A 14,174-nucleotide genomic window follows, 5' to 3' on the forward strand; every position below is an offset into this window, starting at 1 on the left:
TGAGGATGGAGTTAAGAGCTATCTTGAACAGAGTATGCTGGTGATTGAACCCAGGGTTTTGTGCATGATAGGCAAATGCTTTACCACTGAGTTACATCTACAGCCCTGCTTTATTTTTTTCTAATTTCTATTTGCATATATATTTCTTTGAATTACTGTTATCTTGTAGATCAATGTTGCAAAACAGGTCATTGGAAAGGAAACAGATTCTTTACTTATCCTCTGCCCAGTTCTTCAGCTTTAATTAAATCCATGAGATGAATGGTCTCAAGATTGGGGCACTGAGGCAAGGCAAATTCTGCCTGTTCTTTATCTTTCTCCTGCCCTGTGGCAGCTCATTAGGATCCCTGTAGGGTTCAAAGGCTGGTTCAAAACTACTGCCCTATATCATTACAGTCAACAATATAACAGACCTATATTCAATTGTTCCTATCCTTGGGCAAATTTCTGCCTGTAAGGCATAAATTCTTCCCCTCAACTTTTCTGCCCTAGGAATATCATCCTTGGTTTTTTTTTTTTTTTTTTTTTAAGAGAGCGAGAATTTTTTAATATTTGTTTTTTAGTTTTCGGTGGACACAACATCTTTATTTTATTTTTATGTGGTGCTGAGGATTGAACCCAGCACCCTTGCATGCCAGGCGAGCATGTTACTACTTGAGCCCCCTCTCCAGCCCTATCCCTTTTTGACATTGGTGTTAGTAGCTTTTTTTTTTTTTTTTTGGTACTGGAGTTGAACCCAATGGCACTTTGCTGTTGAGCTACACTCCTAGTTTTTTTTGTTTTTTTTTTTTTAATTTTGAGACAGGGTCTTGCTGAGTTATTGAACTTGCAATCCTCCTGCCTCAGCCTCCTTAGTCTCTAGGACTAAGGTGTGTACCACCATGCTTAAGTGCTACCTTTAGTTAATTAAAAATGATCACTTCCTAAGCTAATGTGAGTTTCCTTTCTGTGTGGAAAAGCATTTACAACTAGAGTTGGAAGAAATGTGTCACAGCATGAGTGCTGCTTCTGCAGCTCCTTTCTGTTCCTCCTGAGCAGACTTTTTTTTTTTTTTTTAAATGGTGGTGCTGGAGTTCGAACCTGGGGACTTGTGCATGCAAGGCAAGCACTCTACCAAATGAGCTATCCCCAGCCCCAACTTTTTTGGGTGTGTGATGCTGGGGATTGAACCCATGGCCTTGTGCATGTGAGGCAAGCACTTTACCAACTGAGCTATATCCGAATGCAGCCGCAGCCCCTGACCTGCCTTTTTGTATGTACATTTGTGAGAGCAGCTGGGATTGACAACTTTCCAAAACAATACTAGTTTGCTGGCAGAAGGAAGATCATGAATCCCAAGATTATAAAATAACATCTGGTCTTCAGATGAAGTATATCTTGGGATTAGAGCAGAAGTTGTGCTAACTTTAACATTTGAACTCTCAGGAAGAGCCCTAGGGTCCAACAAGCCACTCAGGGCACCTGAGTCGAACGCCTATTATGTAACTCTGAAAGAAAAAGATATGAATTTGGGGCAGTGGGGTAGCGCTGGGGTTGTGACTCAGGGGTGGAGCACTCACCTAGCACGTCCGAGGCCCTGGGTTTGATCCTCAGCACCCCATAAAAGTAAATAAAAGGATTGTGTCCACTTCAACTAAAAAATAAAAAATTAAAAAAAAAATTATTTGGAGTCGGGGTTATAGCTCAGTGGTTGAGCGCTTGCCTCACGTGTGTGAGGCACTGGGTTCAATTTGCAGCACCACATAAATAAAAGAATAAATAAAGTATTGTGTCCATCTACAACTAAAAATAAATAAATAAATAAAAAGATAAGAACTTAAGGATTCTTTTTTTTTTTTTCCCTCTCTTTTTGGGTAGTCAACTTAAGCTAAACCTTCCTACCAAATCCTACCCTTCCCTAGCCAGAAATGCATTTTATCCCCTGCCTCCCAAATTGAGACCACTTTTACTGGGCGGGATTCCATTTAGATAACAGGATTCTACCCTTGTGCTACCAAGTGATATAGTCTGAGCTGCAAATGAGGACCATTTAATGCTTCATTTGATCTTAATTAATTTCAGTGGGGCCTGTTTTAAATGGGCCATGCCCTACCATTTTCTGCAGTGTGTTATTTAGCTCAGCAGGAATGAAGTAGCTCTTTTAACTCACTAGGGTGTGATGACCTCAGCGAGAGAAGCATTGTTAGCACTCTGTAAAAAGCTATTTTTGAACCATGTTATTTAGAAGTCATTGCTGTTCTTTGTTGCAAAAGAAGTTTTGCAAGAAAATGGCCTTTGTTCCCAATGAGTTCACCTGTAGCATTGGTAGGGCATGTGTTTTCAGTGAGGTGCCATCCCCCAGCAGTCTGCATTTTTAAGGGAGGATTGGCCTGAGGGTGGGATGGGGCAGAAATGAGTATAGTTAGCAGAGAGTGTGCAAGAAGAAGCCTTAACTGGAGCTGAGTCAGCGGAATCCACCCTTCTTTCAGCAGATGGTTTAGTTTCCCTGAAGACTTTGGGGTACAGACTTAAAAATGAAGGCCTTGTCAAGATTTAAAAGAGATTCATTATTGGCAGCCTTTAGAAAAGATTTGTTATTGGCATGCTCTTTATGTGTAGGTGTGTGTTTTCATGATTTTCATAACTGCCCTTCTATAGGAGAAACCTACACCTACGACTGGCAGCTGATTACTCATCCTAAAGACTACAGTGGAGAAATGGAAGGGAAACATTCCCAGATCATGAAACTATCCAAGGTGAATTTGCTTCTTTTCATTTGCAGGACTAAGTCAGAGTAGGTGAATTACATTCTAAAATAGGTAATATAGAATTTTTTGTCCACACTGAAGTTGGGAATAATCTTCCAGAAGTGACTCCTTCAAAAGTCTGACTGGCTGACATCCAGTGTTTGTTAGTGTATAATTTTCAAAGTTTCATTTATGGTGAGAAAATTGAACCAGTACGGCAGTGATAGCTGAGTATATCCACTAAAGAGCTTTGAAGGGCAACATAAGGATTTTGGAATTTGGGACATAAGATAGGTAATTTGTGGCCACATGACTGTGTACATTGGTTCAGTCCCTTTCATATAGTTATTAAGAGCCATAAAAATGTTTATATTCTTTAGCCCTTACTGATTCATTCATTAAATGGAAGGTTACTCCTTGTATACTAGCTATGTGAATTAATCATAATTTTAATAATAATTTTAATGTTCAGGGGAATGGAGTTTAGGAGGTACTTAGGAAGCAGGGAAGGCTAACAGGTGATAAAGAGAAAATTTGCCTACGTGGGTCTGAAAAGTGAACTGACTTCCTGGGTAAAGGGTGGAGGGAACATAATCAAGCAAAAGAAGCAGCATATCCACAGGGCTAAGAATGAGAGAGAAAATGTGGGGAGCAGTGCATAGTTGAGCCTGAGTGGACAGTCAGGTGTGAGAAGAGCCGTAGCATAGTCATTTGGAGAAATTCAGGGGCCAGGTGCAGTAAAGCCTCATGGCGGATTAAGGACTTTGAATCTTACCTAAAGGAAATAGGGAGCTTTTGAAAACTTTTGAGCAGAAGAAAGACATGTTCAGATTTTCAGTTTAGAGAGATCATCATGTCCACAGATTAAAGGAGATGAAACTCTTTAAGTGTGGAGATCAATGATGAATGTATTGAAAAATTAAGGGGGAAATGATACTATTCTGAGTATGAAAACTAAATAAATGATATTAATGAGAAACCACCAACTGAGCTCATACCATATGCCAGACTTGGTGCTAATTGGTTTACTCAGTTATTTCTTTTAATTGTCATAATATCCCCAATATGTAGGTGTTAATATTTGTTTTACAAATAACAAACTAAAATTTGAAAAAAGGAAGTGGTTTGGCCAAAGTTCACAGAGATATTAATTAAATAATAGGTTTGCACCAGAGCTATAATCCCATGCTTTAATAATTAATATGATGAGTAGTTAAAAACCAAGGTGATGGTTTGATCCCCAGTACCACAAACGAACAAAAAAAGAACTAAGGTGTGGCAGTGTAGATGGAGACAAGTGAGTGGAGGTCAACTTGAGAAAATGTGATGATCTGATGATCAAGGCATTGTGTGAGAGTGTTGGATGATTGTAGCTTTTTTGGCTTAGGCACCTGGATGGATGTTCACTGAAATAAGGAACACAGAAAGGATAACAGATTTGGGGGAAATTTTCAGACGATTAATTCACTTTCAGGTGGAGTGAATTTGAGGTACCTGTGAGACATTTGAGTGGAGTTGTCCCCATAGCAGCTGGGGGAAAGAAACTATATACTAGGGGACATCTGGACTAGAAAGATAAATTTGCATATCCACCTCAAATAGATAATTGAAACCAGAGTCATAGATAAGATCAGCTAGGGAGAATGTTTGGATTAAAGAAATAAGTAGGCTGAGGTTGGAATCCTGGGGTGTGCTCTCATTTAAGGAATGGCAGGTAAACTGGAGGAAATATGAGGTAGGTGGAGAAGGGAAAATTTAGGAGGAAAGCATTACAAGGGAGAGAGTGGTCAAAAATATTACCGATACCCAATTAGTGTTTATCCAAATGAGATCATTCTAAAGAAAGGACACCCCCATTTTTCTTTAAGATGTTCATTACAGCATTAGTCATAACAGTAAGAGTTTAGAAGCACCCCAAGTATCAACAGTGTGAAATGTTTATGACACATTTATTATTATTCTATAGTCATTAAAGTGAATATTTAAAAGACTATATCCTAATGGGAAAAGGGTTCATGCTAAATGAAAAGAACAATAAAAAGTTTGATACTTTGGTTTTAGCTAGACCTTGAATACCTCTGAAATTTGAGCTCTTCAAATGTGGGAATCTTAATTTACCTCCAAACCCCAAGCCTAGACAGTGACTGGTATATGATTGATTCTCAATAAATGTTTGCTGAATGAATTGGCTACAACTAGTTTTTATGTGGGCAAGGATTGGAAGGAAATAGAGAAATATGATGAGTTAATTGTTAGGGTAATGAGATGGTAGGTGATTTTATTGCCCCCTTTTATATAATGTTCATATAGTTAATAGAAGTCAGGAGGGAAAACTGCTTAGATATTTGGGAACTATTTGGAATTTTTACAAGATGTTTTTCTTTGAAGAGATGATTATTTTAATTTCATAACTCTGTGCTGTAGGATGGTTGGGCCCTTAATGTTCTTCTGAAAAGAAAATGCGAGTATAGAGAGATTGAAATCCCTTATGTTATTCTAGAGGCAACTAGTAATAAGATTCACATTAAAAGCTATGTTTCTTTTTAGTGTAACTCATTGTTTAATCTCTTTAGCTAGTTTACTTTTTCCACTTTGAAAATAGGGCAAGGAGAGTGCAGGATTCAGCCTGAAGAAACTCAGATACTTATGTTGTCTTAAATACAATTGCTGCCCTTGGTGGTTGTCTGAAAGATCTTCTCTCACTTTTTCAGCTGACTCCAGGCCTGTATGAATTCAAAGTGATCGTAGATGGTCAAAATGCCCACGGGGAAGGCTATGTGAACGTGACTGTAAAGCCAGGTTTGTGTTTCAAGCCACAGTTCTGTCCCATTTCTCTCTCTCAAAGACTCCTGAGGAGGAGAAAATTTGACTTTTGGGTTTTTAATACCATCCCTTTTTTCATGAAATATTTATTGGACATTTCCTAGGTCAGTGTAGTAAAAGGTTATGGCAGCAAAGTGTATATGTGTTCCAAGTGTTCTAATTGGAATACTGGACTGGGCAGGGAAACATTAGTCACAGTATCCACAGTGCAGTGTGGCCTAAGCAATAACCTACCTACCAAAGAACTACTTCTCCAAGTGGGCTATGCTGAAAGAGGAAGCCAGGAGCCCAGGAGAAGCATGCAGAAGAACCCGTCAAGTGACTAGCTCTTTCTGGTATCTTTCCAGAGATGTGGGTCTCTGTACACAGTTTCGCATTTAGACCTGCTGGTCTCTTTCACTTTAGAAACCAAATCCATCATGTCATTCTTTTAAATCGAGCCACTGTTGGCAGATTGTAGTACAATAGCAAGGTATAAGGGATCTTGTTTTGCATTTTCAGAGAAATTTGGGAGAAGTTGGAGAGTAGCACATGTACTAGCACAAATTAGTACTGTTTCCTGTCTTTTTTGGTAGTAGATTTTCTTTTCATTTCTTGAGTTTTGTAGCCAATGTAATCTGTTCACCTTCTTTAAAATATGGTCAGTAGGCCTGGAATGTAGCTCAGTGGTAGGGCCCTTATCTAGCATGAGCAAGTCCCTGGTTGTGTCCTCAACATGGGGATCAACATGTAGACTGTTTGATCATTTCCCAAAGAAAAGGCCACTGGGTTTGTAGGTCACAATCATTCAGGTGGACCAGAGTGGTTTGTGACCTTCCCTTACACAGCCATAGTCACCCCCTACACCATCAGCTCTCATTATCTTTTCAGTATAGTCTGTGCCAAGGGATGGTTTGTTTGCCAGTGTTTTTATTACACAAAGCTTGTTTGTTGTGCACCTCTCAGGCTGTCCTGAAAGTAGCCACTGACTGCTATAGTACTTTTCATGAACTGGATACACAAGAGCATTAAGAGAATGCACAGGGCACAGTCTTAGGAGTGGTCAGGTTTTTTTTTTTTTAAGAGAGAGAGAATGAATTTTTTTTAGTATTTATTTTTAGTTTTTCGGCGGACACAACATCTTTCTTTGTATGTGGTACTGAGGATCCAACCCGGGCCGCACGCATGCCAGGCAAGCACGCTACCGCTTGAGCCACATCCCCAGCCCAGGAGTGGTCAGGTTTGAAAGAGGCCCATACATTCCCAGGTTTCTTATGTTAAAATGGAAACCTGGTCTGGCTGGGGTTGTGGCTCAGTGGCAGAGCCCTCCGCCTAGGATGTGTGAGGCGCTGGGTTGAGCCTCAGCATCACATAAAAATAAATAAATAAAAATAAAGGTATTATATCCAACCACAACTAAAAAAAAGATAAAATGGAAACCTGGTCTTGTGACTTTACCATCTGGTGATGCTTCAGCTGTCAATTATGTAATGGAAACTGATTTGTAATCCACTCAGCTATGACCTGCCCTTCTTATAATTTATAAAGTTCCCCTCCCAGTCTCTTCTGGGTCACTTTCTTTCAGAACCCCGTAAGAATCGGCCTCCTGTTGCTATCGTGTCACCCCAGTTCCAGGAGATCTCTTTGCCAACCACATCTACAGTCATTGATGGCAGCCGTGAGTACTTGTCTAAATGTGACAGAGTGCACTCACAGCGTACTCCTGTAGAAATCTCTGGTAGAAGGTTCAGGGCCCACTGCATTCTGCTTGGAGCAGTCTTCTTGACTGTGTTATGGGTCTGAAGCAGCTGACTGAGAAGTAGGTGACAGGACAGGCCCTAGTTAAAATTCCCACATGGCTTGTTTAAAGTGATATTCCTGCTCTAAGATGGCAAGAAAGTGGTATTAGGCATGTATTTAGAATTACTTTAGTTGGAACTGTCTGTTTTTCAGATTTACTTTGATGGAATTTCCTTTCCTGGTTTTGGAAACAGTGTTTCTTGCTCTCATGCTAGAAAAGTAACTGAGAGGCATGACCCAGAGCTCTGACTCTGCCATCAGTGCCTAGCAAGATTGTCCTCTCTTCCCGGGGAGACTCAGAATGCCCTCCACAACCTCCCTGGGCTCACTACCATTTTACTCTTCAGAGTAGTGTCACCTAATGGGTGACAGGAGAGGATTTTTGAATCTTAGTTCTTGATCCTTGCAGTGTGTGTGCAGAGGTTTCAGTCCCATCTTCTCAGTGGTATTCGCTTGGTTTCTTTTGAGACCCATTAAGGCCCCATTACCCTGTCTTGGCACCAACAATTGTTTTTGGCAGATGCATTCAGTGCTTGGCAGAGGACCTTCTAGCAAGGTTAAGCATTTCTTGTCATTGGTTTGGCAAGAGGAGTAGAAGGATAGAAGCCAAGGGGAAAGAGAACAGGAAGAAGTGCTTATCATAGAAAGTGTTCACATGGCACTGTTATTGTATAGTTTTAAATAGGTCAAAATAATACATAAAGGTACTCAGTGAAAAGAATCATACCATCCATGTCTCCCAACTATTCAGTTTTCCTCCAGACAACCAATGGTATTGTTTTATGTATCCTTCCAGAAATTTTTTATGTACATATAAGAAAATATGTATATAGTGTTATCCCCTTGTTTACATACAACACATCATGTGTGAACATTGATAGCACATTAGGTGTGCTGTTACATATGTATTATGCTTGTTTCTCTGTGAGGGAATTTTTCTCAATCAGTGCGTGAAAGGCTTATTCATTCTTTTAGCAGTTAGAGTGTTTCATTATATGTATGTATATGATTTCATTGTGTGACTGTATTCTTGTTTTTGATCTCTATTGTTGACCATTTAGATGACTTTCATTCTTTCGCTGTTAAAAACAACATATCATAAATAATCTTGTCAACATGCTCCTTAAAGTATATGTTATGTAGGATAAATTCCTAGACGGATATATTCCTAGAATATTATTTCGTTGTATGAATAAACTTTTATTAATCTCTAGCAATGACCATTTAGATTACTTTGATTCTTTTGCTATTACAAACAACATTATAATAAATAATCTTATCAACATGATGTTTAACCCATGTGTAGTGTGTCTGTAGAATAAATTCCTAGAAGAATTGCAGGAACAAAGATAAATATTGCCAAAGTACTAGTTGTAGGGTAACTAATTGTATCAATTTATGCTTCCACCATGACTAATGAAAGGGCCTTTTTCCATACCTTTACCCATATAATGTGTCATGAAGCTTTTTTAAAAACAATTTGATAAGTTCAAAAGTGATATCTCAAGTGTAATTTTAATTTACACTTTCTTTTTTTTTAGTGAAGTCCAATATGTTTTCACGTGTTTAAGAATTGCTGATTTTCATCTGGGCATGGAGGCATATACCTATATTGCTGGTGACTTGGGAGTCTGAGGCAGAAGGATCACAAGTTTGAGGCCAGGCTGTCTCAAAATAAAAAATAAAAAGGGTTGGAGGTGTAGCTCAGTGGTGGAGTACCCCTGATTCGATTCTCACTACTGGGTCTCAGGGGGAAATTTTTGATTTTCTTTTTCATACGGTAGTATTTTAGTCAGAGGTGTCCTATGTTTCTTGGGAAACAATGCAGTAGAATATTCATAGAGAGGCAGAATGATCCAATATTTCTGGGGAAGAAACACTCTAGAGAGAAAGTCTATAATTTCATGAGGTTTTCCTAGCTTGAAATCTCTGAGGTAGTTGTCCTGGTTTATATAAACTGGTAAGTCCTGGGACCCAGCATTTTCGTGTTGTAAACGATGTTCTTTGTGGTCCAGAAAGCACTGATGATGATAAAATCGTCCAGTATCATTGGGAGGAACTTAAGGGGCCTCTGAGAGAAGAGAAGATTTCTGAAGATACAGCCATATTAAAACTAAGCAAGCTGGTCCCTGGGAACTACACCTTCAGGTAAGTCAGGGTTCAGTGTCAGATTGGCCAGAGGCTACCCTTTTCCTTCCTGTATCTGGCATTTTGGTTTTACTTCCCTGAATGTCTTCTCAAACTGTTGAAGGTTCTGCTCATGAGGAGAGACTATGACTCTCCTCTTTCCCTCCATGCCTCACCAGCACCTGCCATAGTGTGACAACTTATTCTTGGGCATCTGTCTTCCTGTCGGTTTGATATTTATCAAGTTTTAGACTCTGCTGGGGTCACAGAGATGTTTGTCCTAGCACAACATTTACCATACGATATCTTTACCATCAATTTGCAAATTCGGACTTAGTAGCATTCTCTAACTGGAAGGTAGCTTCCTGAACAATAAGATTTGGGCCTTCTTGTTAGCTTAAAATGAAAAGTTGATTGGTTTTTATTAGATTTGTAAAAAAGCACATTTCCCATTTATAGAATTTAGCCTGGTCTGGGTTAATCCTTTATTTAAATAGTGACAACAATAGCTAATGTTTTTGAACATTTACTGTATGCCAAGTACTGTTCTGAGCTCTTTGCTTATAGTATCAAATTATTCCTTTTAACTGGCTTCATGGTTCCTCTCATTAACACATTTGGAAGTTTTGGCACAAAGAGGTTAAATAATTTGACCAAGGTCACACAGCAGTCTGATTCTAGAGTCTGGGCTTTTAGCCACAGTGGTAGACCAAGTTTGTTGGGTGTGTGGGACACTGGGAGCAACTTTTTTTTTTCCTAGCCCTTTATGTCTTTTTAATCTATGAGATGATGGATTTAGATTTGATTAGCATTAAGGCTCAATCTGGTTGTGGTTCGCTTGCCTTCTCCTCTCTCCCAGTCATTTCTTTCCCTGGCCCTATATTCAGCTTGCTCTTCGACCACAGGGTCCATGCAGGCAGACCAGGGACTGTTTAGGGTGAAAAGCAGAGCAATGGGCAGCAGCCATTTTGCCTGTGACCCCTTTCTGTTGTCACGTGGAGATGGGTAGGTATGCTAACAACATCACACCTGTGAAAACAACAGGGAAACTGGGAAAAGAGGCCAAACACTGGACTTCCCTTTTCCGGTGCTTGCTGATTTGTACATGTGTGCATGTCCCGTGTTTTTGTCCTTTTTTCCTTAAGGCTGTACTATCAGAAATCCCCTTCAGACCACAAGTAAAAGTGAGATTGTGGGATAAAAACCCCAGAGATGTCTGACTCTTTCTGAGGCTGGTGAGAATTAAACAAATCGCATGTCTTTCCTATGCTTTTCCTCTTTCTGTCAGCAAAATGGAAGGATCCCAAACCTCTTTGCTTGCTTATACTCACATTTTGAGGTGGCATGAGAAGCTCTAGGCTGTTCAGCTGGAAGGCATCATTTAGGTAAAAGCCTGCTCTTATAAAAGAACATTTTTTTCCTTGCAAATCCCGTTTCTCACTGGCACAAACTGTGGGCCTGTTGCGTGGGAGAATTCATTTCCATCTCAAACTCCTGCCTTACCAGAGCCAGCCCTCCTGGTCTGTCCCAAAGACTGTGTGCCCAGGGTGGCCATTCTTATGATATGCACACAGCTAAAACAGGATGATGGGGACAATCTGCTGCAGACAGAGTGTGCTCTATATAGTGTGGTGTCTTTGAACTAGGGGCCAGGGATTATCTCTTTTTAAGACTAGGTTTCTGAGCTTTGGAATCAGAGAACTGGGCTTGCATCTTGGCTCATCATGAAGCCCTGGGCAAATTGCTTCTCTTCTCTAAGCCTCCTGTGGAGTGCACTGACGAAACCTACTCTATATGGTTATCGTGTGAATTGTATTACAGTGCATATAAGGTCTTAGCACACAGATTGTCATAGGCAGCAGAGCAAACTGGTGCTGGAGACATACTTCCTGTCAGATCCTGAGTCCACTGCTGTCCAACTGCATGACCTTGAGTAAGTTACTTTTCCTCTTTTCGCCTTGGGCTCCTTATGTATGTAAGGAATAATAGAAGGATAATACTTTATAGAGCTTTTAGGTGAATCCAATGAGATATAAAAGCTTGGAACAGTGCCTGTCACATAGTAAACCCTCAGTCACTGTTAGCTTCTAGTGTTACTCTGCTTTTCCAGTAGGAAAAGTCAGAAGAGGTAATCCTGCCACCTTGGGGTTTCATAGTCTTGATTTTCAGTTCTCTAGTTTTTTTCCTCCTCCCTAACACTCATCCTTTATTGCACTCCTCTCTCTGCCCTGATAGCTTGACTGTAGTAGACTCTGATGGAGCTACTAGCTCTACTACTGCAAGTCTGACAGTGAACAAAGCTGTGGATTATCCCCCTGTGGCCAACGCAGGCCCCAACCAAGTGATCACCCTGCCTCAAAATTCCATCACTCTCTTTGGGAACCAGAGCACTGATGATCATGGCATCAGCAGCTATGAGTGGTCACTCAGCCCAAGCAGCAAGGGGAAAGTGGTAGAGATGCAGGTAGGGGGGAATGCTTTCTGTCTTCTCTTGTCCAGGGGATAAAGAACTGCTGGATTGGGTCACCATTCAAGGTTTATTTCTTTTCCATTTCAATTACCAAAATCAGATTTGTACATTTATATTTAAAAAAGAAAACCCAAAACAAATCCAGAAAGTTTTATGGGCCTTTTGTTGACAGGTTAGCAATAATCTTTAACTTAAACCTTTAGTATCAGGCGGGGGAAAAAAAGACTGATGAGAAACGTAGTTGTTCTGGGTGACCCCAGAGAGTCAGACTACTTAGAGGCCACAAGGGTTCAAATCTTGGTGTGCTCTGTTCCCAGTTGGAGTAGATTGTCTGATTTAAGGGTGTCTTATCTGGAGATACCTAAAAAGAGATTAGATCTGTCACCAGGCAAGTCACATAAGTAAATAAAGAATACTGTGTGGGGCTCTGGTGAGCCAGAGAGCTTAAGTCTCTGAATGCAGGGGTCCTCTGCTCTTTGGGTCCAGCTGACTGTTGCCATGTGGAAGTGTGGTTCCAGTATTGCTGGATAGTCCAGCTTTTCAGGAGCAGACAGAAACTAATTTCTCATAAATGTCAAAAATTCCAACTTTTAAGAAACTCCAGATCAAACAAAATGTCTTCAAGTGGACCCAGCCCACAGGCTGCTTATTTTGCCCATTGTTCTTCCCATAGGAAGCTCCTGTGTTGGAAGTTTGCCCTGAATTATTTCTAATGATATTTAAGATGCTATTTCTAGCCAGGCACAGTGTCATGCTAATCCCAGCTATGTGGGAGACTGAGGCAGGAAAATCACAAGTTTGAGGCCAGCCGGGGCAACTTAGGGAAGCCCTCAGAAACTTAGCAAGACGACTTCTCAAAAATAAACAAGAAAAAGGACTAGGGATGTAGCACAATGGTAAAGCACCCTTGGATTCAATCCCCAATACTGGGCGGGGGGAAAAACTCTGTGTTTTTAGATTAGAGGCCTGACTTAAAGCCCACATTGTACTTGGCTCTAAGTTCATGTAGTGTGTTAAGTTTTGCTGCTGTTGCCGAATGTGTGCAATCTCTTTTCAGCAGGATAACACATGATGTCTGATTCAACAGTTACTAATTACACTGAACTGGGAGATATCAGCCCATTACCAACTTAGGTTTAGAAAACTGGGTAAATCATTTCTATCAGAGTAAGAATTATTGTGGGATGTTGTGATTCTAGGAGCCCACTTTTCTACTCCTGAATTTCTGTGTGTAGGGTGTTAGAACACCAACTCTGCAACTCTCTGCAATGCAAGAAGGAGACTATACCTACCAACTCACGGTGACTGACACAATAGGACAGCAAGCCACCGCTCAAGTGACTGTTATTGTGCAGCCTGGTAAGTTCCATCCTTGGGGTTCAGACTTTTCTGATGGTTGGTCCCTTTGATCTTGGGGGAGAGGAAGGTTTGGATTCTGAGCCTGTATGAGGGTAGATGCAGAAAGCACCAACCCATGGAGCCTCGAAAGCAACTTCTTTCATCCATTTCCCTCACATTTTCTTCATGGCTAGAGATGAAGGGTACTTCCCAGCCTCAGCTTGTGCCCTTGCCTTGGCTAGTTACTGCGCTTTTATGTGGACCTAGGAAGTAGAGGTGACATCATCCCAAATCCTACCATGTTTCATAAGGATCAGCTTAAAACTCACTTCTCAGGAGAGCCCCCTCTTGTCACTCAAACTTTATAGCATTAGATTTCAGATTTAGCATGGCTTTATAACTGTGCTGTGTTCTGCCATGTTTCTTTCAGAATTAGTCTTATACTCTTCCTTTTTAGCTCCCTGATGGTATCCATCTCTCCCATGTATCTGACATTTTTGTGGGCTAAGAGGCAGAGTTCCCATGTCTACCAGAATATGTCTCATTAGGTCCTCTTCTATCCCACCTGGACTAGCTGCTTTTTTTTTTTTTTTTTTTTTTTTTTTTTTTTTTAGTATTTGGCGGACACAACATCTTTGTCTGTATGTGGTGCTGAGGATCGAACCCGGGCCGCACGCATGCCAGGCGAGCGCGCTACCACTTGAGCCACATCCCCAGCCCCGGACTAGCTGCTTTTGACCTCCATGTTTCTCTATCTCTAGAAAACAACAAGCCCCCTCAGGCAGATGCGGGCCCAGATAAAGAATTGACCCTGCCTGTGGACAGCACAACCCTGGATGGCAGCAAGAGCTCAGATGATCAGAGAATTATCTCCTATCTCTGGGAAAAAACACAGTGAGTGTTGACGCAGA

At 40.7% G+C, this 14,174-nt stretch overlaps 1 protein-coding gene across 4 annotated transcripts in view; it reads left to right on the forward strand.

The window, feature by feature from the left end:
* Kiaa0319l (KIAA0319 like) overlaps window positions 1-14,174 on the forward strand; it is a 106,721-nt gene that overhangs the window by 75,959 nt on the left and 16,588 nt on the right. For all 4 annotated transcript variants that reach the window (XM_076860770.2, XM_076860767.2, XM_076860768.2 and 1 more), the window contains exons 6-12: window positions 2,638-2,735; window positions 5,438-5,525; window positions 7,114-7,206; window positions 9,344-9,476; window positions 11,691-11,919; window positions 13,161-13,284; window positions 14,025-14,157. In XM_076860770.2, the coding sequence (XP_076716885.1) occupies window positions 2,638-2,735; window positions 5,438-5,525; window positions 7,114-7,206; window positions 9,344-9,476; window positions 11,691-11,919; window positions 13,161-13,284; window positions 14,025-14,157 (898 nt within the window). The remainder of the gene's footprint in view (window positions 1-2,637; window positions 2,736-5,437; window positions 5,526-7,113; window positions 7,207-9,343; window positions 9,477-11,690; window positions 11,920-13,160; window positions 13,285-14,024; window positions 14,158-14,174) is intronic.

Source organism: Callospermophilus lateralis, chromosome 7 (assembly GCF_048772815.1).
Source record: "Callospermophilus lateralis isolate mCalLat2 chromosome 7, mCalLat2.hap1, whole genome shotgun sequence".
In the NCBI taxonomy this organism is placed as follows: domain Eukaryota; kingdom Metazoa; phylum Chordata; class Mammalia; order Rodentia; family Sciuridae; genus Callospermophilus; species Callospermophilus lateralis.